Below are 24,457 nucleotides of genomic sequence, written 5' to 3' on the forward strand. Positions count from 1 at the left end.
GTACAAATTATTCCTGTTTAAATTCGCCAATAAGGTGGCGTGTCGTGGAGAACCGCGCCCGTATGACATCACACACCCATCGGAGAACCAATGAGATGTCTACATTCTATGATGTCAGTTTTATATATATATATGAAAGGGTAGCGTCAGTTGGTCCCATTGTGCGTTTGCAGAATCGTCGTAACTAGATTATCGCAAACAACATAGAATAATTAACACTGCTTTTTTGTTACGAAATTATCTACTACAATGGTAAGTACTATAGTTCGCTCATTTCAGATATTTTAAGGAAGTAATTTTCGTTGTGTTTTTTGATTACAATGTTTTTCACGAATGGAATGTGCTACCTCTGCAAAATACATTATTACCTGTGATTAATAAAATGTAAGTTCTGGCATCGAATTAATGCGAAAGTAATATGAATTTTTAATTTTGTGTGTTACGTCTATCATATAACCTAAATTTAATTAATTTTGCTTCCACTTGGCAGTTGCTGCATGTCGGCAATGCAGGATCTATTGCCACCGAGTATTCAAAATTGTTTGTTAAGGCTTGAATAAATGATGGACTTTCCTTGTAAGGGAAAGTTGAGTCTGGAATTAATTTGTTATAACCTTAGAACGATCAGTGAGGTTCTGTATGAAATGAGTTTCCAATGTTGCTAAGAAGGGATTTGTGTGACCAGTGATGCATCGGTTGTATATATTTTTACATGCATTGATGTTGCATTGTCTGAAGAATCACTGCTTCCATATGTCAGGATTTTTCAATATCTTGTCATGTGACAGGGTAGTCTGAATTAGTGTTGTGTTTCAGCGTGAGTGTATTTCAATTCATGTTGGGCAAGCTGGCGTGCAGATGGGAAATGCATGCTGGGAATTGTACTGCCTGGAACATGGTATTCAGCCTGATGGTCAAATGCCATCTGACAAGACTCTAGGAGGTGGTGATGACAGCTTCAATACATTCTTCAGTGAAACTGGTGCAGGAAAGCATGTACCAAGGGCAGTTTTTGTGGACCTGGAGCCCACAGTAGTAGGTATGTACATTTGAAATCATATAAGTGAAGCAAAGAGCATCCTGTTTAATTGTATTGGGAAATGTAACAAAGTGTAATGTTGATATGTTAAAATTGGATGTTGACTGGTGTGCCCACAGATGAAGTTCGCACTGGCACCTACAGGCAGCTATTCCACCCTGAGCAGCTGATTACCGGAAAGGAAGATGCTGCCAACAACTATGCCCGAGGTCACTACACCATCGGCAAGGAGATCGTGGACGTCGTTCTGGACCGTATCCGAAAGCTGGCCGACCAGTGCACCGGTCTTCAGGGTTTCCTGATATTCCATTCGTTTGGTGGTGGCACGGGCTCCGGCTTTACGTCTCTGCTTATGGAAAGGCTGTCAGTTGACTACGGAAAGAAGAGTAAGCTCGAATTTGCAATCTACCCCGCCCCTCAGGTTTCAACTGCTGTTGTCGAGCCCTACAATTCCATCCTCACCACCCATACCACGCTTGAACATTCTGACTGTGCTTTCATGGTTGACAATGAAGCCATTTATGACATCTGCCGACGTAACCTGGACATTGAACGCCCCACCTACACCAACCTGAACAGGTTAATTGGCCAGATTGTATCCTCGATTACCGCTTCTCTCCGGTTCGATGGCGCTCTGAATGTTGACCTGACTGAATTCCAGACTAACTTGGTGCCCTACCCCCGCATCCACTTCCCTCTGGTTACCTATGCCCCCGTCATCTCAGCTGAGAAGGCATACCATGAGCAACTTTCCGTAGCTGAAATCACAAATGCCTGTTTCGAGCCTGCCAACCAGATGGTAAAATGTGACCCAAGACATGGAAAGTACATGGCGTGCTGCATGCTGTACAGAGGGGACGTTGTTCCCAAGGACGTCAACGCTGCCATAGCGACCATAAAGACGAAGCGCACGATCCAGTTCGTGGACTGGTGTCCAACTGGCTTCAAGGTTGGCATCAACTACCAACCACCAACTGTGGTTCCAGGAGGGGACCTGGCAAAGGTACAGCGTGCGGTGTGCATGTTGTCAAACACGACCGCCATTGCCGAGGCCTGGGCTCGCCTGGACCACAAGTTTGACCTCATGTATGCCAAGCGTGCCTTTGTTCACTGGTACGTGGGTGAGGGTATGGAAGAAGGCGAGTTCTCGGAAGCTCGCGAGGATCTCGCCGCCTTGGAGAAGGATTATGAGGAAGTAGGCATGGATTCTGTTGAAGGAGAAGGAGAGGGGGCAGAGGAGTACTAAATTTCTACTCAAGTGTTAATTTGGGTCGTCGGTATTGTAAGAATTTTGTGTTCGTCAAATAATGTTGCAACCTGCCCATCAGTGCTTGCCTATGCATTAAAATGAGTTCATTTTGAAAGCAATATTTTTTGTGCAATTTCTTTTACCTTCCATCCTTTTCTCTACTGCCATTTAAATTTCTCAAATACTTGTACCAAATGTTTTTTTTAAGCTAAGTTGTGTTAATGCCTTGCAAGTTGGTGGAACTGTTGGGTAAGAAATATAACGTGTTGGTTGGGATCCTTGAAGGAAGGAGACCCTAGGTAGATGGGAATCAATGGAGCAAACTGAATGTAGCTGGCTCAGGATGGAGTTTGGCAGGCTTTTGTGAACATGAATCTTTTTGTCGCATAAGTGCCATTTGACTAGCTGCGTTTTTTTTCATTTCCCCTGTTCAATTTCTATTGGTCATACTTGTGAAAAGAACTGGTGGAAAACAAAGGGTAAGAAGTCCAAGATGGATGCAAGAAATGTACTGTAGTTAATGTGATTTCCTAAATGCCTGTTCCTATGGAAGGACCTGGTGCTGAGGAAGATGCTTGGTTTTTTCTTGTCCACCCCTTCCTATTTCAGGTGCAGTTAAATATGGCTGTAGACTAATTATTAAAATAATTTTATTGGTTTTTTAACCTGTTTAGTACGAAAATGACTTGTGGGATGTTTTGTGTAGTCTAGAAGTTTGATGTTTCAGAAGTGCTTGCTGCTTCCTTTATCAAGGCCAAACTAAGGCAAATGGTGAACTACAATTCAGAATTTTATCTGATCCATTTGAATATCTTAACTTAGTTGCTCACCCATGTGTCCAGTCCCTATAAAAGTGTTGGTATTGCTAAAGAGTTTTTAAGGTGTGAATCTTTGTCTCAGGCAAAAGAAAGATTGTGGGTGGGGGGTGTTTGAGAATGGTGCTGAGAAGACTTATTACAGTACATTTTTAAATATTTAATTTTAAGTTTCAACATAATACAGCTTGGCAGATATTCTTTATTTCATGCATGTTTGAAATAACATTCACATGTTAATAAAACTGGTGTTAAACTTGGTGAGATTTCAAAAAACAATTTGGGTGGTTACAAAAAATGAAGCATATACATGGATGATGGTTTGCTATTGCTTGAAGATTGCGTTTGAGATGGTCTGATAACTTGAGTAAAATGGTGCATAACTTTGGCCTGTGCACCTTCAGCATATATAACGGTTCCAACAAGGCCTAGGTTTTGTATGGTGCATTCTGAATGTTCGTGACAAACATACAAACAATAGTCGACAGAGAAACTCGTGGTGGAAGTTTGCTTCTGCTTTGGAACAAGTATGCGTAGTGTCATCTCTCGTTCATATTTCCCGCTAGAGTTGGTGGCTGACCATGACATATCTGGATACAATTTCTATTTGCGTTCAAAAACTGAAAAACACCTATTTCTATATTTATCTGACTAGAATGTGAACATTTATCAGCAGAGTGGAAGTATAATTCTATTACTTGTTCAAAATGTACAAAGGTGGTTAGTTATGGCAGGATAAATGTTTATTGACTAGAAATAACATCCATGCCACAGGCAGAATTTGAACTTTAGACAAGAAGGATCACACACGAATGTGAAAATATGTTTTAAATCATATGCAAGATTGTGGTAGGTCATTTACCTGGGAGCTCCAGAGCCCATTTCTGAGACGCACGATCTGTGAGTGTTAGGCTATCATCTAGTGCGACTGATAGAAACAGGCTGATACCACCAGCTGAACTGATTGTTAGATCTGTTGGTAGCACTGTACCAGTATTCTTACTTTTCACCCGTTGTTTGAGCTCTTGTGGCAGGAATATTTCCAGCTGCAATTTCTTTTACCTTCCATCCTTTTCAATACTGTCATCTAAATATCTTGCATACTTGTATCAAATGAAGTTGTGTTCATGCCTTGCAAGTTGGTGGAACTGTTGGGTAAGAAATATAAGTTGTTGGTTGGGAACCATGCAGCTGGCTCAGGATGGCAGGCTTTTGTGAACATGAATCTTTGTTGCGTAAGTGCCACTTGACAAATTGAGCTTACAATTTACTTTTCAATTTTTTTTGGTGATTAATGAGAAATAATTAAGTGTTTATTTGAAGTAAAGACATTTTTTCTTTTCCCCTGTTCAATTTGTGTTGGTCATACTTGTGATAAGAACATGGTAGGTGGATAACCAAGGGTACGAAGTCCAAGATGCATGCAAGAAATGTACTGTGCTTAATGTGTGATTTCTTAAATATGATTCTATGGAGGTACCTGGTGCCAAGGAAGATGCCCTCATCTTTATCATTTTTCTTCCATAGTAGGTGACTTTTTCAATTATCCTACCATCTTTCAGTCCTATTTAGGTCAGATGTTTAGAACTCTTTGTGTACTGTCAAATACTTATCTGTAATCATGAACTGGAGTACAAGGAAATGAAAACGGTACGTAACGCTACAGACTGGGAGTCATGACCAGCTGACTGACATGTATGTGAATGATTATGATTATTCTTGTGACAACATAGCAACTGTATGTAACAAATGTAATATATCAAGATGAAATTTGCTAAAATGTATTGATATATTGTAATTTTTGTTAAAATCACATGATGATGGACACATTCCATGAAGATCTACGCACATTTCTGTGAATATCTCTACTAAATATATATAAGCAAAAAATGTTTATAACAAAAGCCAAGAAATGAAACACATTTTATTCCTAACACACTATTTCCTTAAGCCTAGTACATTTCAAGATAATTAAATGAAAGGAATTGTTATGCTGTCATCTCATAGTTCAAGAACAACTAGACTGAATTTGACAGGATTTTATATTAAAGATCCTCACCCATCCTGTTTTATGACATTTATAAGAGAACATATGAATTGAAAATCTAGAGTTAATAACGGCATATAAGTATAACAGTATACATACAGAATCAGGATTGTAACAGTATTTGCCATGTATGCTTCATAGAAACATTCACTTTTAAAATGTCAGGTAAGTAGTTTGTGTGTCAATCCTAAGACAATATTGTATTCCCATCAGTTGCAGTGAAGAATTTATACATTTTCTTACTTATGTCTGGTCCAACCTTCTTTGATGTGGTTAATGGTCCCACTTCAGGCCGTATCTGCAAAATACATGACAATTTTAATCACTGAAAAAGTGTCCATTGAGATTACCCAGATCTTACTTCATTAAATCATGGAATTCCTTAATAGAGCATCCTTTAGCTTCAACACTATGTAGTCTTCATTGGAGGCATCATGCTAGAAGGACATACCAATGTATGTGCATGAAAGGTATCTGGCCTGACAATGTAAATATGTGGGATATATGTCATACCAGGTCACACATAGGAACATTTACATTCAGGCAAATGAATATGAATAAAGCACATTTGTAAAACTAATATAGACATAAGAATTTAGTTTCCTGATTATCAGCCATTTTGTTGATATGTCTGTCTTTCTTGATGCCTCAGTATAAATGTAGAAGATCATTACAAATCATTCTCATTTAAATAGATAAGGTATTTATGTGTATGATGTTCTCCAGCATAAGTCAAATAGAAGAAACAGTAATAAATAAACATGCAAGCCCTCTTGAAATGTGGCACACAACTGCAACACAGTTTTATATTTGTATTTAACCTTCTGGTAGGTGGGTGATTGTGCGGTAAATTCAGGGCATGCCATTTTGATACCATTCATCTAACATTAAGATCTTAAGTCTGGTACTCTCCTCCATAAGAATTATGTAAACAGATTAAGCTTAATTGAAAAGCTCAGATTTCCAGTGGCTGAAAAAACTATTCTTGTCCATTGCTTTTCATAGCTGTGGCATTCAATTTCATCAATTATAGAAAGTTTTCTAACACTTTGGAAACTGCAACTCCCATGTTTGCTAATATGTTGGAATACTTTCACCATTCCTTGACACCACTTGTTTCTGCACCCTCCCACCAACACCCCCAAAACACTCAAAATGTTCAGCTTAATGTCTGAAATGCAAGCAATTTTACAATTCACGGTAACATGCCAAACATTATATTTATTTATTTTCCTTTGCTTATTTAATAATGGTCGAAGCATATATATTATATAGTATCAACTGAAATGGGCAGATCATGAATAGTGATTAAATAAGGATTTGGAAGGGCCTGTTATTGCATGTTTTAAAAGTTACTTTCTTAGAAATTAATTGTAGGAACTGAGGAAATCATGAAGAACCTCAGAAAGCCCAGGCAAGACGTTGACTAAATACAAGTCTGGAGCATTACCTGTGGTTAATAACATATCCAGTAAATAGAATTATTAGTAAAGGTGCTTTGATTTACTTACCAAGATATCTTCCAACATGTGTTCTCCTTCGTGCTCACTTGAACATTTCTCATATGCCTATAGAAATGCACGGAAAACATTTAAAATAATCATATGACACAAATTCTGGTGATCATACTTCTCAATGACAAAAAGTCTCTTTTAAGGAAATCTGCATTATGCAACTACTAGAAAAATTTCAAGTGTTCACATGATCTTTCAGACATATGCTCTGCTGTACTTGTTTGTGATTAAATTAATTTGTAAATTCCTTATTTAGGTTATTTGGAGCTCAAAGGATTTCAAAATAATTTTACAGGATTAAAAGACCAATTTGTGTGTGTCATTAAAAACAGTGTTTTAAATCTCTCTGTTGATCATAACCCGTTTTATAAACCCATCATGAAATTTGACTATATAATTGATTCTAGCTATGCTGGCAGTAGCATAGCTACTGGTAGGGCCTCCCTAGCCAGATTGGTCGAGGGGGAGAGGTCAGACTAAGACAGGTATCCTGGTCCTCCAGGTTGGGGGTTGGTCGCAAGGCTAACAACCTTGCACCGTAAAAAGGATGATGTTTCAAAACCGCAATCAGAGCCTCAGACAGACGGACTTAACAGAGGACCGAATGGGAGAGGAGAATTGAGGAGGCCATGGACCGAATACGGACCGGAGAGCCATAGAAGAAGAAGATAACTGATTCTGGTGATACATATCTCAATTGTCATCTAGAATTTTCTCAGAAATGGTCATTGTAAAAAATATCGGTGCATATATGACACAAAATACTGATCTCCTTAAGACTATAAATTGTACTTAATCACTTCTGGGGGAGAGAGAGAAAAAAAAGTTATCTCTGAAGTGTGATATTCTTAGTGCTATTAACTTAGTAACTATTGTATCTGCAGTAATTATTGCCAACACTAGGCTGTGCAGAATAACCTAAGAGAATATTCCCAATTTAGAGTATACCTTTCCACTTCTGTTACTCTTGATCTCAGGATTTCATGACTGCAGTATGATACATACTGTTGGGTTTTAGGGTGAACTGATCACATGTTTGTGTCCATCGTTTTTGTGAATATTGCAGCTGCCATCTTCAGGGTTAATATCTAGAATAGTGTATGAATCAGTATACTGTGGATAAGTATCTGGAAGGGAGGTGTTATGAGATCAGTGATAATGTCATAAGGAGTGGGAGCTGATAAATTTCTGTCAAGAAGTTAATCGATCTTCTTTGTTGATATATTCTATGATCATATCAATTTCTTCAGTAATGATACAAGAATAGACATTCAGACTGACATCTATGATTTTTCATGTGTCAAAGTCAATGTTAGGTTTGGTTTCTGCAGTGTTTTGTAATAGCTAACAATTGGTTTGCCTACTGGAAACTCCTGTATCGAAGTGTTGTCTAGTTCATCATGCAAACATTTTGCCAGAGGAACCGACAATTTACAAACTGTCATAGACATTCACTACAACTAGGTATTACCTCCGTTGGTATTCAAGAAAACAATTTTGTCTAGTTACTAAACTAACAGCAGACAGCTAAAGGACTTGTATAAGAGATGAGCCCAGTGTATAAAATGCTTAATTGAAGACTAAATACCTCTATTAGAGCACAAGGTGATCTGTAAATTGATGTGATTGCCTGTGCTGTGTCCATGCCAACCCTATCAAACTGACACAACTGCTGCTGCCACAGTCTAGGGAGGCCATTTCCATTCTTATCTACTCGAACACAGTCACGAGATTCTCCAGCTGCATACCACTCCAGCTCTTCTTGTTCTTGTTTATGTTTCTCACGCCTAGGAATAAAGATAGCAATTGTCCTAATTCTTATAATAATTAGGTTGTCATATAATGCATAGAAAGCCCATCCAAGCAAAGTTCTCATTTAATTCCAGATCATTATACAAAGACCTGATTAACTGTATTTTTGTAATGACAATAAAAAGTAAAATGTTTAAGGTAATGGTTTGCATCTACTTCGGCAAATGTCATGCAGGTGTGGGAATGTGGATGTAAAGCTGTGTACATTCTTAACCTTAGCAACTGGTTAGCTTCACACTCCAGCACAAAAGCTGTGTGCCCTAGACATAAAAAAGTATCTGCAAATAATTAAACCCTGGCTTGTCAGTCTGCACTTTTCAAAACAATTTTTGTTTGAAAATTTAGTAAAAATCAGCATTTTGAGTGAGCAGTACAATTGCATAACAAAGTGAACATTTTATGTCTGCACATGTAAACAGTGTTGTGTTAATTTTGCTGCTTTTAACATTAAATTTGATAAGGTTCACATAGAATGAAATCCATTTCAGGTTCGGAAATATTTGACATATCAAGGATCATATTTTTTATCACTGGAATGCTTGTTGCATAGCATGTCACCTTGTCTAACCATCTGATAAAACTATTCTACTAACTTGAAAGGAGCTTCTGCCACAGCCTTGGAGAACTGCCTGATGAGAGTCCCAAGATCCTGAGGTGTTTCAACTAGTCTGTGTGAACAGTCAGCAAACAGTTGAAGATGTACCAATGCACTCTCCCATTCATCTTCAGACACTATTGGAATGCTTACAAAATTTGCTTCCTTCTTACTGGTCTTCACTTTTCGTACTTTTCCTTGAATTTGTGCTTGTCTCTTGAAAGTCTTCTGGTGCCTAATGATTTAATGTATTTTAGTGTGTGTGCGTATGAGAGAGGGGGGGGGGGGGGATGACAGTAACAAGTAAAAATTGTATTCACAAAACAATTAAGAGCAATTTAGATTTGGGGAATGCTTCCTGTTGTACCATGCATTTCAAAATCTTAGTATTTCCAATTGCTACCAAGAACATAAAGACTGAAGCATATGAAACTATAATCTTACCAGTCAAAGTTTGAAGGTTTCTGATGATGATGCATTATAATGTCAGCATAAATGCTCACAATAATTTATTTTTCACTTAAAAATGCACTAGGCCTCTTCTGTGATGCTATAATTGCAAACAGTTGCATAAGAACTGTCAGTCATATACTTGTGGCTTTGAGTAGGTTAAAATAAGTATGAATTTATGTTTAGTCGCAATGCTTATCAAAGTCAATGCCCATAACAAGAGAGCATTTTTCAGCCAGTAATACCTACCTAAACTGTATCTGATTGAGTAGTAATAGTTCAGAAAAGTGGACTGGCACACAGTACACTATCGGTATGCATAAAAAAGAAGCTCACCACAACCCATATGCAACATGTTAAATTTAAACAATTAAAACACAGCTGTGCATGTCTCAAGTAAAACATTTTATGCTGCAGAAGTGGGACAAATGTATACATGTATGGAGAGTGTACTGTGAGAAAACTACCTAATATGAAACAGGTGAGATAATTTATTGACATGATGTGATTGAAATACTGTGCTACATTTCAACTGTCTATGTATATTAATGAACTTTAATACTGTACAATTTAGATAATCATTTAACATAAACAAGTTGTTACATATTAACAGTTTTTATAATTCCAAAGTGGTATCTTTAGCCAATACTGGGCAATATGGAAGGCCATTTTAAACAAGCTCCAGATATGAATTCTGAAAAATGTTCGTGTTAGAGGACCATGTAGGTATAATTGTGAGGCTAATATTAAAATGTGTATTAAAGAAATGGGATGTGAAAGTGTGACCCAAGTTTAATTGGCTCAGGTTAGGGTCCAATGATAGTTTCTGAACATGGTGATGAACTTTCAGCAGGAAATTTCTGAACACCTGAGAGACTTATAAGCTTTTCAAAGAAGATCGTGAATTTGTAAAATAGTATTTTTGCAACATTTCAAACTTTCAAGTAATTGTACTTGCACATAACACTTAATTTTTACTGAATTTAATTTCTTGCATACCTTGCCATATACAGAATGGTACATTTACAGGGACATTTTTGATGGGAAGAATTTCCCTACTGGCTTGGATACATTCCCGATACCTAAACACATTATGGCTTATATTCGGAGTTATTAGGTTTTTGGATTTTGTCCACTGTTAAAATGCACATGACATTTCAAAAACGATCCATTTTTGTCTTCGGATGTATGAAGGCAAAAACAGATCCTGTTTTCAAAATGTTATGTGCATTTTAACAGTGGACAAAGTCCAAAAACCCAATATCTCCGACTACATCATACCATCATCAGAACCCTACAGAATCCAGCATTATGGCTTATGCTTTGTTTCCTGTCTATTAACATGCCAGTTGTTCTCCCTTCATTGACAGAATTCCAAATAGTATTTCTGTGAGAAACTCAAACTACAGGAAACTTTATTTTCATTTTCATATGACTCTTCCTAACAGAGTTATACTAAACAACAAATCTGTGTAAAAAAACCCAGTGCACCAGTATAAACTTTTCCAGCACAACTTATCTAACATATCAGAATGGTTGTGTAATGTGTAGTATAATGAAAAATATATGTACTGTGTTAACTGCATGCCAGTGTGACTATGTGGGTTTACTCTGACCTGAAATATTCCTCTGCACCATATATCACTAGTGTGACCCTTTTGCCAGGCTGAGTAAGTTGCAAGGATTGTATGTGGTTTGTAAGATCTTCAGCATGAATCAGCCTTATCACTTCGCCCCAGTGCCAAATTATCAACATTTCGTTCTCCTCCTTCTCCTTTCTCCTCTGTACTTGCACCTACAGACATGTGACAATCTAGATGATATTTCAGGTTCTCATGGCAGTGAGTATGAAGAATGAAGATGCCAGCCTTCTGGGATATTGTGTCATGTAGTCCCATTGAAGTTGACTGGCGTTTCAGAGGTGCTTACTATCACCATCATCAGGGAGATGATTGCCCTAATGATGGTGGCAGTAAGCACCTCTGAAACATCAGTCAACTTCTATGAGACTACATGACACAATATCCCAGAAGGCTGGCATCTTCATACTACCATATACACCTTGATAATTTCAGTCATCCTTACACAGGCCACTCACTGTCATGTCATTACAAAAAATGTTCATGAATCTCAAAAATGTATTCATTTATTGTTAACCACTAGGCAACCCATTCTAAGGCAACAAGAATACTTACAATCACTTAATATCTTTTTCTCTGAAAGAATCCATTGTATAGGAAATAATTATGCAGCAGTAGAATGGTTGAAATAAAATTCTGTTTCAGAAGAACACAAAACACATCTTCCACGTTATTCTGTCTTCAAAAAGCCAAAACTACCCAAATGTAACATATACAGTACAAACTCAATATAGTATGAATTCATACGACTGAGAAAAATGCTTGTACACTTAATGTCATAAGTTATATAATACTTGTCCTTGGTTTCTGTAGTTGGAGTTGAGTATACAACTTCATCTTTTGGGGATGAGCCACATCAAATGTAAAAAATTATCCAACAATTTGGCAAACATTGCAGTTGCCATTTTCACATTTAACACAGCTCATCCCTGAATGCCAAAGCTGCACATTAATTAAAAATAATCTCGAAGTAGGTGAGTTTTAAGATATGCCACAATTGGCAGATGTGTATTTCTCAGATTATGTTGAATGACATTCGAGTTGTTACATGTATTCCTTAAGTATAAGATGAGTCCCCAATTTTTAATGTCACTAAAGGGAAAGGGTTGTATTCAGGTAAATACATTATTCAATCTCTTATGTTCACCTTCATGTCATCTCCTACACAATATTCTTGAACCTCTCTGGTCCAGAAGACAGAGAATGGCACCAGGTTAGATTGTATGTTGTACTGCATATGTGCTGACTGTAATGATGTTAATATCTCTCCTCCATGTTCTGTGGTCAGCAACTGTTTATCTAGACACACTTGTATATACTGCAAGGAAAATATCAGAAGTCTGTAGCTATAGTCAATCCCAAAAAGTTACTTGTGTTTGTTACAGTATGTCAGATTTTGTTTTATCAGTTTATTAGTTTAATTTCAATTACTTCTACAACAGGAAAATTGTGTCCTTCCTCTTATATCCACACAGATTTTCATTTAAGAAGGCTTCAGTAATGCAATAAGGTCATTCTTTAATACATTTGCATGTAACCTCATCACAGTGGATAATAGGGAAATATATCTACAGTAACTTACCACGTCTGAATTTCCTTTTAAACATATTACATACCACACTGCTCCACTCACACCTTTGTTTTCTCATGCATTTTTCTCTTGCAAATACAAGCCAACCCTCTATTTAAAAAAAACTAAAGCAATAAAAACTCTTCTTATATTTGTTAAATTTAGTGTGGATATAAGTGTAAATGGTAGTAACCACTTGCCTTCAAACACTCCCCAGGCTTTTTGGAATGGTGTGCCATCTCCACAGCTTTCTTTTCAGCTTGCTCAGTCTTTATCATTGCTCTATTCTGCATTCTTTCAGTTCTCTTTCTCTTTTTCACTGCATCAGTTTCAACATCCTTTGCTTTTTGTTTTCCTTGCCTCTAAATGTAAAATATTAATAGTTTTTTAAGACTACTTCATAAATTATGTAGAATTCATATATGGAACAACAAGCTTCAAAAAGTGGACGGAATATGTCAAAGCGAGGGCCTGTAAACGTGTGTTGAATCTTGAGTATGAGGTCTGACAATTAAAGAACTTCAATGGTCTATAAAGAAAAGATATCACTAACTCATTGAGCTATATATGCTTTTGTCATATAACTACATTTCGTACAGTGATCTGTTTCCAGGAACATATAGGTTATAATGGATCAAAAAGAAAAATGAAATTGCATAACTTTTTTACAGGCTTCCAAAGCCAAATTTAATCAAAATCTTTAAGGTGATTTAGTAGACAAAACATGCTAATAGACAGACCTAACCTTCCCATTTACATATTATCTTTATATACTGAATCCAAATAATGTATAAAAATATCTAGAACTCTGTTTAAAGTTTTAACTAATATGTATTCGATAAATTCTAGTGTAGACTCTTTTAAAGTCAGAGTGGCATTATCGTATGTACTAACAAATAAGTATGGCAAAGCTAATAAGCCCTCATAGGAAGAAGAAAAAAGAGAAGAAAAAGAAGTAAATATAGTATTAGCTAACAACTTACTGAACAAATACCAGACTTCGTAGAGGCTGTCATGATGAACATGGACATTTTCAGATATGGAAAGTATTTATCATTCCTGACTATGATATGACAATTTCCTTTATAAAATTCAGCTTTTTCAAAATTTCAGTACATTCAAACCAGATTCCCTTAGCACATTTATGAACAATTTCAAAGCTTCCACTGGATTTTAAAATTGTGAGCAATAGTATCATGGTTAAGGCAGCAGCTCTTAGGAAGCCTAGAACCCCCTTATGAGTTTTGTGACTTTAAACCTATAAATAATATAATTTGAGGAAGTGTACATTATAACTCTCTAAGTACAACATGTGACATACCTTCTTTGAATAATCCTCAATCTGAACATTGCCAACAGAAGAAAATTGATACGTTCCTTTTGTGGCTTCTTTCTGGTTCAAGTCACTAATAGAGCAATATGAAAAATGTTATTAAAGGTTTCACACTGTATGTATATTAAAAGGAACTGTCACTTGAATTTTTAATCCTAAAATGCCATCTAACAATTGTGGCATGCTATTTGCTGATTGAACATGTCACTATAAGACATATAGAACTATTTCTTGTGTTACCTTACATGCTTTGTTCTTAATTCTGTGTAAAATTTGCTAATTAAACAAATGCAAATTAGCATGAAGACACACTAAGCAGTTTCAGCAGAATCCATCAGATAAAACAAGAATCAAAGGTAAGGACACTAATCATGGGTAGGAAATATGGCTCCTGCATTGAATGTTATACAGAGTATCACACAAATCTTGAAATGTAATGCTGCTGTGTTCTGATTTTGAATTTAAATGTTCTTCATCCCCTGCTGAATACCATTTAAATGTCCTGTTATGGTGAGAGGTATTGTAAATGAATCATGTCTAAATAGGGCAGTTACATATAGAGTCTGAAAGTAGTGTTTGCATTAACCATCCTCAGTAGAGTACCGAGATCTGTGTGGTTTAAGACAAAATAGTCATCACAATCACAATTTACATACTTCTTTATAATACTTGCATACAAATTAATTTGAGGCTCCTAATCTTGGTCATACATGTAGAATCTTATATTAAGCCACTCTGTTATGCTTAAAGTCGCTACATTATACTTAAAATTCGGGCATACCAGTTGCCTCTTAGGTGAGCTAAACACCAACGTGAAAGAACTTCGACACGTAAATCCGTCTCTTTTTATAGTGTAGTTTTTCATGATAACTGCATTCCTATGAAACAATAGTGTGTGTACTCCATATTGGAGTTTTCCAAATGTTTTGCACACCCCATTCACCTTGAAGTTCCCTTATTCTTAATACAAGGTAACCATGAGAAGTAACCTGAACTAGTTAGAAAATCTGGAAAACTGTTATTGATACTGGTGATGAAACTCGATCCAGGTATTGCAAGTGATCAACATGTGTTTAATGATACAAAGCTGCCATAAATTACTTTCCTTTTTGCTGACCACTCACCCCAGTCTAGTGCCGAGGTCAAGAATGAGTAGGCGCTATCTCCTCCCCTCCCTCCAAGCTCCTACATTGTATATAGTAAGACAGCTTTACTTTACTTTTTTGTTATTCTGTACACCTAATTAGCCCAAGATGTCCATTTATTGTGACATAAATCTGTTGCTTCAGATGTAAATTGATTTTCCTTGCCCAGACTGCAACTTTGCTCAGCTGTTGAACTGAGTTTGACTCTCCAACTCCCTTTATTATAGTGGAAAGCATGTCCAGAACTCACTTGGAAATTGGTAGAAGATGATCTTCCATCTGGATATCCATTAAGGAGACTCATAGGTAGTTAAAATCTTGAGGCTAAAGCAGGGAATGTATTATTATTATTATTCCATTTATTCACCATTTTACAGGGTATTTACTTCTATGTACCAGAGACAAACCTTGCCCCTGAGGTACATAGTGCAGCAGCTATTTCTGAAATACATTTTGTTTTTTAATACGTGTTACAAGCATTAAACAGATTTTGCGTGAGGTATTATTATATGTTTTACATGAGCATCTTTTGAATGATGTGTGATGTTTAGAATATCGGTTTTGTGAAGTAGTAAGTCGTTATTATTAATGGAACTTTATGATCTAAAGAAGATGACAGTCTTAAATATGAGAAGTGTGCTGTAGCTAAGAAAGATTAAGTGGGTCAGACCATGTTAGTGGCAGGGCCTTATTACATCTGGGGGTATGTGGACATAGATAAGCATATCATAGATACAAATACATTAAAGTCCAGAATATGGATTTAATCTTGCTTCACACTGCATTCCAGCTCCCTCATACCCCTCATCACTACAGTGATCATTGCCATTTCAATACTGGTTGGTTTTATCTTAGCTTAGCATAGGATGTCCAAACCATATTCTATAGTTTTACTAAATGAAGAGCAAAATATGCATTAAATAAGAACAAAAAATAGGATATTCAAGGCACAAAACGGGCAGTAGGTGCTGCTTATTTGGTATTTATTACAACCAAAGTAAGATTTAATAATACATCAACTTGAAGTTAACTATCCAAGTGCACCTTTTTACAGGTTATCATTAATGTGCAAGACGCTACCAAATAAAGAGAGATAAAGGCATCCATAATAGTGTCTTACTGCGTGTAAAATATGGCTCACCAGTGTGAGACAGGTCTGAGGTGAGAATATTTTCCAAACACAAATATGCACTTGTAGTTTGAAATTTTACCTGCTGGCATATACTTATAAATGCTTTTGCTCATAGTTGATGTCGCAGTATAGTTCCATTAAATATCGACAGAAGTGTTACTTTCTAAGGCCCCTTGCATATGTATAAACGTATGATTGATGTGGATTATTAAAAATACCGCCATAAAGTTACTTAAGAGTGTACGCAACTCTATAGAATATTTGAGTAAAACATTTTAACACAAAAACTATTATTAAAAGTAATACCTACAATTTTAGACTTCCGGATACACCCTACAAAATAAAGACATTTGAATTTCCACAAATTACATCAAGCAAAAATGTACTACTAGTACTGGCTTCAGAAGTCGTTTACGTCACAGATCACAAAGTAGCCAGCATTCACTTCTGTAGTCCTCTTAGGGCCGAAAAGTGATCACAGAGTTTCGAGTTGTAACGGTTTTCTTAAAGTGTACAATTGCAAAGTCAAACATTGTTACAGCAAAAACAGATCTTAAATAAAAATTCCACTTACAAAATATAATAAGGAATAAGTTCTATAGGATTTTGGTTTTAGAAGGCTGACGCCAAGGATGTTATATATCACCTAAATTAAAGTTAATATGTCTAGAAATTACACTTCAGAAATAGAAAAGAAAGTGTCTGTAGTGGTATGGGCATGCCCAACCGGAACACACTATAATATTCCTTCATTATGCAGACGACAAATTAGTACTGCAACAAGATGGATAATATTAAAGCATGGGACGTGACAAAGTTTAACAAAACCAAAATATGTCTCAGTCAGAAGAAACTGGACACAATTCATCTTTCAAAGGAAACGACTCTTTAAAACATCATGCCAATTATAAATATTTAGAGATGAAAATTGATGACGGAAGGCGTGACTCAGGAAAATACATTTAGGAGGATTTGCAGTTTTTACTGTGTAGTAAATTATTGAATAAAAGACTCACAAACACAAATAAAACATTTGCAGTACAATAATAATAAAGTTGTCATGTGGTTCAGATTAGTGGAGTTAAACTGCTCTTTTGTGATCACAGGTGTGACTGTGATTGCTCTCTCTCAATCACGGTGATCTTACGCAGTGAAACAGTGATCGAGATGCGACATGCATTTATCATACTGTGACGGCTATGGTAAGATTGATTATGGTGGTACACAGTGATGCAACTCGGAATATGATTGGCTGTCTGTTGCTGCTCTGTTTACGTGTGATTATAGTACAGCTGATGTCATGAATAATAAAATTACAGAAATTAACATGTCGAAAATTCAGAATGTGTAAGTTGTATTTGAAATAAAAATTGAAATAAAATTACTTTATTACAAGAATATTGTATTTAATACTTTGTATGTAAAATGAAAGTTTACAGTTAGGTTAGGTGTACGCCTAACTTTATTTAAACTACTGTTCTTTTCAAAATATAACATTTCCTATACAATATTGTATGTTGCAAGCAATTAGCTATTTTGGAAACTGAACACAAGGTAAATACATTAGCATAAATAAATTTTAAGGGACCAGAAACCAATATTTTAATTACCCCCCGTATATATATATATATATATATATATATATATATATATATATATGTGTGTGTGTGTGTGTGTTAATGACTGTGCATGCAAGAAAATACCAGAACATATTTGCTTTCTTACTGCTCAATCTATTCCGATCCTCGGTAATCAGCATCCCTGCTTTTAAAAAACTCTTTCACAAGGCACCGAGCTGCCTAATGCACAAAATATTCCACGGACAACCATGCTGAGGTGTGGATAATTGAACTGATGCGCTTTCCACCATTGCAAAGGATCTTTGTTCCTTGGAAGAAATGCTTCTTCAAGGTAACGATTTACCTCTATAATGGCTCTTGATGTTGCTCTACCTATTCTTGGTGTATTTCTTGCAACTGATATGTCAATATAATTCCACACGCACAATTCATCTGCATCTGTAGTGACCATTGCTGAATGTGGTGTGGTATTAACATTATGGTTGACTTGATGCAACCAGTGTAATCACTTTCTCCTTGGCATTTTCTGAAATTTGTTTATCAGAGAACGCCAACATCTTAAAGCGAGGATCAATAATTGTGCAGACCATCAATGTTGTGCTTTGTTCCAGGCTTCGAAAGCGTTCTTGTATTGATGTAAGGTAGCACTGTATCACTTGCTGCACTTCCTTGCAAAATGATTTTTTCAGCAGAATGTTGCAAACATTTTTCAGGTCAATTTCAAGTAGATTGATTAGGGATGCTGTGGCATACTTTTCTCCACTCATTGTTTTTGTAAGTGACTGGAATGGTTTGAGGACTTGTATCAATTCCCGGATTATCTTCCAGTCTTCAGAAGACAAAACGGGAAGATGTTTATCAATTAATGCTATTGTAGCTTTAAGTGATTCCTCTAGTAGTGCGAATAGTTCTAACATGGCATAAGTCGAGTTCCGAGTTGGTATATCGTGAATCAACTTAAGTGCTTGTCTGCCAGTGTTATTTTGTTGGTAAGTTATGAGTTTCTCATTAGCATTGTTGCTCTTGAAATGAGAAACTATTGTTCTTATGTTTTCAATGATTCTTAGCACATTAGGAATTTGCATTCCTTTCACTATTAAGTTAATAGTATGTGGGAAACATATTATGTAACACAAGTTTGTAGATAGGCAGTTATGAGTGTGCAATTGAAATAAATTATTTAAAACTGTAAAGTACCATTATGAAGTTATAACCATGCTTTGAGCCATACCCTTGGTTTTCCACCTACCAAGTTCTTTTCACAAGTATGACCAATAGAAATTGAACAGGGGAAATGAAGAAAACGCAGCTAGTCAAATGGCACTTATGCGACAAAAAGATTCATGTTCACAAAAGCCTGCCAAACTCCATCCTGAGCCAGCTACATTCAGTTTGCTCCACTGATTCCCATCTACCTAGGGTCTCCTTCCTTCAAGGATCCCAACCAACACATTATATTTCTTACCCAACAGTTCCACCAACTTGCAAGGCATTAACACAACTTCAGCTTAAAAAAATATATATATGAATCATACCAACTTTTTGTTTTGAAACCTTTCACTGTTAATGAAGAACAATATGTCAGCATGCCAATTAATACTAAGTCATATGAATGTCAGAATATGGATATCTTCATCTGCTACAGGGATTGGGCCTATTGGCCCACTCCGGGACAGTTGATCAAGGCAACTTGTCCTTATTAGTCTTGTAAGGTGCATTTGAGTAGTAAGTGACAAGCCTACTGCCTTTGCACAGTTTCTACTCAATCCTGATTTTGACTGCCAGAGCCATCTAGCCTTGAATCAGGAGAGAAATGGCCACTGAATTTTGCTCGTATGGTTCTTTTACATGCCATAAATCTACAGATATCATACCGTTTAAAAATTATTAATTTCATACACCTATTTTTGTGCTGCAGACTTTCCTGACACCTGATCTCATGCAAATTACACAGAACATCTGTGGGCAATGTCATGAATAAGCTGTGAAATAAAATGCTGATTCCATGCTTAAAGGCATATAAAAAAACTTGCAGCCAAGACTCCATGTATTCTCAGACACTGCCAAATGGAAGTGGATTGTAATTTCACACTCTGACCAACATAACTTAAGAAAACTGCTCCAGGTACATTTTGAACATGAGGTTAGGTCAGCTCAAAGAGGCTGCAGACATTGTGGTGAAGAGAAAAATTGCCAACATCTGGAACTAAATTTAACTATCCAGTTCATAACAATGACATTTATAATTCCACTTGCAGGCAGGGGGAGGGTGAGTTCTTTGTTTTATGTTAAAGAATTTAAGATAACTTTTGATTGGACTTGGAGATAATAAAGCCTAAATTAATACAACTCATGTTACCCATCAACTTTTAATACAGTACCTTTCTTTTATCTTTATCTTCAAATGTATAAAAATTTATTCATACACTGTTAACTACATTCATAGAGCAGAGCAGAACTACCAACATGAATGAACACGGTAGCAACATGCCTTTTGATGTGATCACTAAATGTAATGAATTTATTTTATATTTTAAAATAATACTTACAAACCACATCATGACGACAGTACACATTTAGAGATTACTTGACACACAAGATAAAATATTTTTGATAATTCCAGTAAAACATGGTTGAAGTACATGAAGAAGGTAGCTCATTTTATCTCCCCTTTTATATTTTAACATTGGTGAAAGCTCCTAGAGCATTCTAAAATTATTTTCAGAAATTAGAAAAGTTTTGCAGTGTTACAAAGTGTATTCACCTTATTAAAAGTTTCTTAGTCCAAATGAATTTCCATGTCATCAACTGATCAAGATTCATATCTCGGTAATATACTGATCTCTGTCATTCATGATGAGTAGAATTTCTTACTGAAAATTCATAGTTAGAGTCAAAACCACAAAAAATTCAAGTGCCCTATCTAAGATGCCATGTATACAACCTTATTAATTAATCCAAGAACTGAGCAAAGCAACACAAACTAATATTTAAAGAAAGTGATCTATTTATCCCTGTAATCTGTGGCTTGAATTCAAATACAGCAAATGCACAACCCAGAAGTCTCACCATGATGAGAACCTCAAATCCTACTTGTCTTCACACAACTTTTCACATCATGTTTTGAATATAACATATTATTTTAACTGTGTTCAAATTGATTCTTTTGGATTCAGGAAAGGGGATAATTGAAGAATGGTGTTTCCGTTACTTGGGCATACCTGGTCTGTCGAAAATTTCTTGTAAGATGGTTTATGAGCCAAAATTAATTCATATGACTGTGGTTTCAACATGTCATCAGAATATAATTACCATGTTTCATTGAAGATTTGGGATAACTTTTCATCCAGCCATTTTTAATAATTTGTTGAGTTTGATTATGATAATCTTCACTGTTTCAACTAGCTTTCATATTTGCACAGCATTCATCTTTCACCTTTGAATACATTCCCAGATTATTTACAACAGGCTTTTATGAGCTACATGTTTTCGCCTGGTTGGGCCATCTTCAGACTCTTAACAATGTGTGGGATCTTGGAACAAAAAAGGTTGTATGTGTAAATTTAATGCCACATACACACCAAGGCCAGAAGGTTGATTAAGATAACTGCAGATGTGCTATGTATTAATTTTCTATGTACACATTCTGCATGAAAGGTGACACCAGTCATGTTTTTAAAGAAAATATTCACCATACACTTCCACAGAGTATTGGGCATGTCATAGTAATGATTATGAAGTTGAGATAAGAATGCCCTGTCAGGGACCTTTGTGGCAAAACGTTAAGGGTCCATCAGTCTGTCTCAAAGTACGCCTGCCACAAAGCTATCAAGAGTCAATGCTGGTGTCTTGATTGGAAAGGGGCATGAGGATTTTCATTGGATCATACATGTTAATTTTAGAAATTGATAATTCCATCCCATGAGAATCCTGCTTCATTCGTAAACATCAAAATTGGGAAACCAGGCGCCTAAAAAATATTCGCAATGAACGTGTAAACCGGGACTAGCTTTCGTGAACTTTGGTCTGTACCTCGGAATAGTAACTACAGATGTTCAGATCAGTGCATTGCTAAGAATTAAGTGGCATCACTCTTCCAACCACATATTTCTTATCGTTTGCACCTGTCTACACCCTCCAAAGATGACATTCGTAACTTCCCTATCGACCATAGACATGGCTTACCCCCAAGGTATTTCTTTCATATAGTTGATTAAATTATGCGTTTTCAGTAGCTCAGACTGTGAAATGTAAAGGCTGTGGAAGGAAGAGGTCGTGGCCTCATTTAACCACGGAAAACCACAAGAAAAACCCAGTCAGGATAGCCGGTGTCCGGGCCGAGATTTGAACCCGGGGCGGTTCTATAATTCGACCACGACGTGCCGAGTTATTATGATACATTCGGCATCCTATGCTTCGGCCTGTGAAGGATCTAGAGATTGTTAATAAATTCTATCCTGTTCTATCATTCACGATTCGTATTTGGGAGATCCCATATTAAGTTATCGGCCTGGACAAGTGTTTTGTAGTTTTCCACAGCACTGCTTCCTTCCATATAGCCAGCATCGTTACATAACCATAAAGAAAATACAACACATGGGCTTCACATTTCTATGTATTTACGCTCCGTGGCCTCAGATCATCTGCATAAACATACGGCAATCCTATCGATCTATCGATATATGCCGCTGATGCTGTCCAAGTTGTAGCCGAAACAGCGCCTCGTAGCATGCGCAGTAATCAGCTTACTGAACAGTAAAGATCTATTAATCTATGTAACATACTAAAATATTAACTTAAGTAAATATTTATTGTGTAGTTATTTGGGAAAAAATAACTTCATATGCAGAATTAAATATACAATAAATATATTTAGAGAATAAATTCTGTAAACAACATTTTAATGCTAGCTCTCCCAGGTCAGAGGTGAAGCACAACGAACTAGTCAAAAGTTGTAAACGTAAGAGGACACAGACAAATCTTGCTCTTTTAGATTTCTCTAGAAAGGGAGTAATTACCAGTGTTACTGGTTTTTATTTCCCACAGTATATGAAACATTAAGTTACAAATCTCTAGGTATTGATCAGATTCCAGCAGAATTAATTAAAGCAGATAATAAAAAGTTGCATATGGAGATCCATAAGCTTATTCAGTTAATTTGGGATAAGGAAGAGATGCCACAACAATGGAAGGAATCCATAATTATTCCTATTCATAAGAAGGGGGACAAGACCGAGGAATTTCGGTGCTATCAATCTCATACAAAATACTATCAAACATTCTTTTTGCAAGATTAACCCCATATGCAAATGAAATTATTAGGGATCATCAGTGTGGGTTCAGAAGAAACAGATCAACGATTGATCAGATCTTTTGCATTCGTCAGATACTAGAGAAAAAATGGGAGTTCGGTGGGACCGTACATCAATTATTTATTGATTTCAAAAAAGTCTATGACTCTGTGAAGAGAGAAGTGCTATATAATATTCTTATTGAATTTGGTATACCAAAGACGCTAGTGAGTCTAATAAAAATGTGCTTAAATGAAACCTGTAGCAAAATTCGAGTAGGTCAATATGTATCTGAGACATTCTTCATCAAGAACGGTCTAAAACAAGGAGATGCTTTGTCTCCCTTGCTCTTTAACTTTGCACTAGAATATGCTATCAGGAAAGTCCAAGATAGGCAGGAGGGTTTGCAACTGAATGGGACACATCAGCTATTGGCATATGCCGATGATGTTAAGTTATTGGGAGACGACATAAATACAATAATGAGGAACGCAGAAGTTTTACTAGAGGCTAGTAGACAGGTGGGGCTAGAAGTAAATTCAGAAAAAACTAAGTACATGTTGGTATCTCATCGTCAGCAGACAGGCGGGCAAAATTATCTTAGGGTAACTAATAAGTCCTTTGAAAGGGTTACAAAGTTAAAATATCTGGGAACAACAATAACAAATCAAAATGACACTCATGAGAAAGTTAGGAGGAGATTAATTTTCTGGAAATGCTTGCTACTTATCAGTTCAAAATATTTTGGCTTCCCGTCCGATTTCTAAGAACCTGAAAATTAAAGTATACAAAACAATAATCTTGCCGGTTGTTTTGTATGGGTGTGAAACATGGTCTCTCACTCAGAGGGAGGAACATAGATTGGAGGTGTTTGAGAATAGGGTGTTGAGGAGGATATTTGGGCCTAGGAGAGAAGACGATGGGACATGGAGAAAACTGCATAATGATGAGCTTAGAAATCTGTACTCCTCCCCCAATATTGTCAGGTTGATTAAGTCGAGAAGAATGAGATGGGCGGGGTATGTAGCATGCATGGATGGGACAAGAGGTGTACACCAGGTATTGGTTGGGAAGCCGGAGGGGAAGAGACTGCTGGGGAGACCTAGACATAGATGGGATGATAATGTCAGTCGGGCTCTATTGGAGATAGGAGTTGAAAGAGACTGGATTTTGTTGGCCCAGGACAGGGTCCGGTGGAGGGCTTTGGTGAGTTCGGTGATGAACCTTCGGGTTCGGTAAGCCATC

At 36.5% G+C, this 24,457-nt stretch overlaps 2 protein-coding genes across 5 annotated transcripts in view; one reads left to right on the forward strand and one right to left on the reverse strand.

Moving 5' to 3' along the window:
• mms4 (Methyl methanesulfonate sensitivity 4) overlaps nt 1-16,791 on the reverse strand; it is a 51,997-nt gene extending 35,206 nt beyond the window's left edge. Inside the window, exons 1-11 of one of the 4 annotated variants that reach the window (XR_002542830.2) lie at nt 16,652-16,786; nt 15,460-15,533; nt 14,053-14,137; nt 12,932-13,093; nt 12,309-12,479; nt 11,138-11,316; nt 9,070-9,306; nt 8,253-8,451; nt 7,613-7,752; nt 6,662-6,718; nt 5,366-5,448 (exon numbers count right to left, since the gene is read on the reverse strand). Coding sequence is in view for 3 of the 4 variants with exons in the window: in XM_022062287.2 (XP_021917979.1) it covers nt 5,338-5,448; nt 6,662-6,718; nt 8,253-8,451; nt 9,070-9,306; nt 11,138-11,316; nt 12,309-12,479; nt 12,932-13,093; nt 14,053-14,137; nt 15,460-15,500 (1,242 nt within the window). In the remaining variant the exon portion in view is untranslated. Of the gene's footprint in view, nt 1-5,007; nt 5,449-6,661; nt 6,719-7,612; nt 7,753-8,252; nt 8,452-9,069; nt 9,307-11,137; nt 11,317-12,308; nt 12,480-12,931; nt 13,094-14,052; nt 14,138-15,459; nt 15,651-16,651 lie in introns of those variants that run through there. The other 3 variants (XM_022062287.2, XM_087355015.1, XM_087355016.1) reach the window with 3 other exon arrangements.
• On the forward strand, nt 100-2,407 carry LOC110829026 (tubulin alpha-1 chain). Its single transcript, XM_087354947.1, has 3 exons — nt 100-252; nt 817-1,039; nt 1,159-2,407. The coding sequence occupies exons 1-3, from the start codon at nt 250-252 to the stop codon at nt 2,283-2,285; spliced, it is 1,353 nt and encodes a 450-aa protein (XP_087211073.1). The 5' UTR covers nt 100-249; the 3' UTR covers nt 2,286-2,407.
• Nucleotides 16,792-24,457: the final 7,666 nt, after the last annotated feature.

This window comes from Zootermopsis nevadensis, unplaced genomic scaffold, assembly GCF_977971745.1.
Source record: "Zootermopsis nevadensis isolate Lab colony 2312 unplaced genomic scaffold, Znev_1.0 Znev_ptg000002l, whole genome shotgun sequence".
NCBI classification, from domain to species: Eukaryota; Metazoa; Arthropoda; class Insecta; order Blattodea; family Termopsidae; genus Zootermopsis; species Zootermopsis nevadensis.